The sequence below is a fragment of the Myotis brandtii genome, unplaced genomic scaffold, assembly GCF_000412655.1.
Source record: "Myotis brandtii unplaced genomic scaffold, ASM41265v1 scaffold640, whole genome shotgun sequence".
In the NCBI taxonomy this organism is placed as follows: domain Eukaryota; kingdom Metazoa; phylum Chordata; class Mammalia; order Chiroptera; family Vespertilionidae; genus Myotis; species Myotis brandtii.
The window spans coordinates 264626-267579 of NW_005370461.1; the positions used below are offsets into that span (position 1 = coordinate 264626).

The following is a 2954-nucleotide window of genomic DNA, read 5'->3' on the forward strand; positions in this document are numbered from 1 at the left end:
AAGGAACCAAATTTTCGGCCAAAAAAAAAAAAAAAGGAGAAACAAACATGGCGTGAATCTTCATTTTTAAAATAATTTCCTCAACAACTAACCAACTTCCTTACAAAGACTGATATTCTCCACACATACAATCTCTCAAAATTAGATAATAGTAAAGAATATGAGGGTGGAATTCTCCCTGATCCAGATCCATAAAGTCCCCATGTAATTTCTCATTCATTTTATGACTTGCAATACTTTACCCTGCCCTTAGAAATACTTAAATTGGTTGTATCCAAAAAAATATGCTAGATATTGTTCAAATATCTTCATCTTTATCATAATTTTGTTTGTAGATGCTGTTAACATATGATTCTTTCTTACAAGTCTCTCTGCCACAGAGAACATGGTTGTAAAATGCAAAGGGAATTAAGTAGGAAAAAGTTAAGCTCAAACATCTTTTTAGATGAACTCTGTTGGTTATCAAGACTTTCCAAACCCATGTTAGCCTCTTAGATAATGAATTTTGCAAAAATGGAAAACAAATTTCTTTGAACTTCACTACAAGGTTATGATGAACATGAACAATTAGAACATGAAAGTGAGTTCTGTTTCTAAGTATAAAAAAATAAAATAATAATCACCCATAATTCCACCATTCAAAAACCCCCACTCAGCATTTCAGTACATTTATTTCCAGTGCTTTTTCTCCTCTACTTTTTAAAACATAGTAAATAGCCTACCTTTTAAAACCCAAGGTTTACTTGAACCATTTATTCAAGAAGTTTGTCCCATTGTCTTGGAGGAAAATTCCTATTGTCTCCCTATCCTCCTGTAATGTATTCATCTCTTCTAAGGCAATTCAAGTTTGTTGGGGTCCAGCCCCAGCAGGTCTAGGGGTTCACCAAAGGTGTAGACGGAGTCGACGAAGAAGGAATGACACGGAGACAGCATTCAGATGATCAGCATAGCTAGGTTCTCTTGCCTGGTTCTAGCCAGGTCCTGTGTTTCATTGTCTTGTTACATCTGTATTTATACCAGTTGATTTTAATCCTATCAATTTCTATTCCAAAGGTTAGGGCGTTTTTTATCTCCATTCCAGGGAGTAAAGATTATGTAGCTTAAGCGTGATTATTCGTAGTTAAAGTGATTAACTACCCACCTGGCACTTAGTTAAGGGGTTTTATTCCCTCCCTAACTCTGGGGAAAAATCCCTACCTGGGGAAACAACCTTTCTCGGAGAGGTGACCTTGGTTAAAACACATAGAGCCAAGAAGGGGAGCAAACATATTAAGAACAGTATGCCATATATGCCAGGTCCCTTGAAACATATGCTGTGCAGATGTTTCTTCCCTGCAGCGACTGTGTCAAGCAGCAAGGATGGACCTGCTTCCGGCACAAGTTATTGACAGAAAAATCAAATTATTTTAGCTATTCTGCTGTTTCTTTACCTATTTGGAAGATAAATTCTTCAGTTAAAATTAAAGATTGACTAAGGCCTAGATTATTAGCATGCATCCCTCCTGTCCAAAGGTGATTTAGCTATTCTTACTTAGTTGGTAGTTCTTACAGGTGGGGTTTAAAGGTACATGCAATGAAAGGGTCAAGTTTAAGACTTCTCTAACCCTCTGCTCTCCATCTCTGTTAATGGCCTTCCTGGGGTTAGAGATTTGTTTAATGATCAATAGAGGTTTCTATTGCTACCACTGAGCCTTTCATAAAGTAGCATAACCAAGTCAATGTTTAACTGAATTCTTTGGGTCTGAAATGACAAAGTGGGAGCTGGAGGGAAGTCTCCATGGAAACCAACCTCCCAGGAAGTGGCCAGAAGGGTTAGTGTGTGGTGAAGTAGACCTACAAAGATGTCAGGAAGGAAACATCTGCTTTGGAAAGCAGGGCTAAACGTCTGAAATACCTTGTTTAAAACGACCTACGTTAAAGGCCCCTCGCCACTTCCCTCATGGTTTTCCTTTGACTGTCTTTAAGGTAAAATGGGCCTGAGCCACTCTAAGGCTCACCCTAGAGTGATCAAAGTGGCACCTTTGCAAAACAAAGAGGAAGAGACACCCTCGGCTGGTCCTGCGGAGTTTGCATTCACTCAGAACCTGGAAGGAAAGAGTACATATTCGCTAGCCAGAAGGCAGGACCGGAGTAAAGCTTGGGAAGGGCAGTTGCCCCCTCTACGAGAGACCTGGTATGGAAGATATTCTGCAGGTAAGCATGAAGCCCAGCGTGAGATTTGTGTATTTGTGCCAAGCAGAGCTATTGGTAGGTTTACCTGTCTAACCCCATAATCTCAGAAAGTTTCTCAATTACTGAAACATAAGGGAACATCTTTTGATGGGAGATTGAATGTTTGTCAATTGCTAAGTATTCTGGATACATTAGAATGGGTGTGTAAACTGCATAAAGGGCTTTTCTCTCTTTTTAAGTATAATTAATATCTTTTTTTATTGTCTAATGTTTTACATATGTCTTCTTTTTTCCAATTGACCCCTCCCCCCACTCAAGCCATTCCCACCCCCGCACGGCAAGCCCCCACCGCCCCGGTGTCTGTGTCCACTGGTTATGCTAATATGCCTGCATACAAGTCCTTTAGTTGCTCTCTAACCCCCCCCCCTAGATCGATTTCTTGTTCATCAAATTATGTTGATCATTATATCCTACATATGAGTGAGATATGTGATATTTATCTTTCTCCAACTGGCTGCTTTTAGCATAATGCTCTCTAGTTCCATCCATGCTGTTGCAAATGGTAAAAGTTCCTTTTTTATAGCGGCGTAGTATTCCATTGTGTAGATGTACCACGGTTTTTTAATCCACTCATCTGCTGATGGGCACTTAGGCTGTTTCCAAATCTTAGCTATGGTAAATTGTGCTGCTATGAACATAGAGGTGCATATATCCTTTCTGATTGGTGTTTCTGGTTTCTTGGGATATGTTCCTAGAAGTGGGATCAATGGGTCAAATGGGAA

The 2954-nt window shown here is 39.6% G+C and overlaps 1 protein-coding gene across 2 annotated transcripts in view; it reads left to right on the forward strand.

Annotated features, from left to right (window-relative positions):
• The first annotated feature begins 1783 nt into the window (after positions 1 to 1783).
• The window catches only part of LOC102249482 (chromosome unknown open reading frame, human C14orf105), a 21230-nt gene continuing 20059 nt past the window's right edge, over positions 1784 to 2954 (forward strand). The window contains exon 1 of one of the 2 annotated variants that reach the window (XM_005880545.2): positions 1784 to 2193. In XM_005880545.2, coding sequence (XP_005880607.1) covers positions 1971 to 2193 — 223 coding nt within the window. In that variant the 5' untranslated portion in view covers positions 1784 to 1970. The remainder of the gene's footprint in view (positions 2194 to 2954) is intronic. The other variant, XM_005880546.2, reaches the window with a different exon arrangement.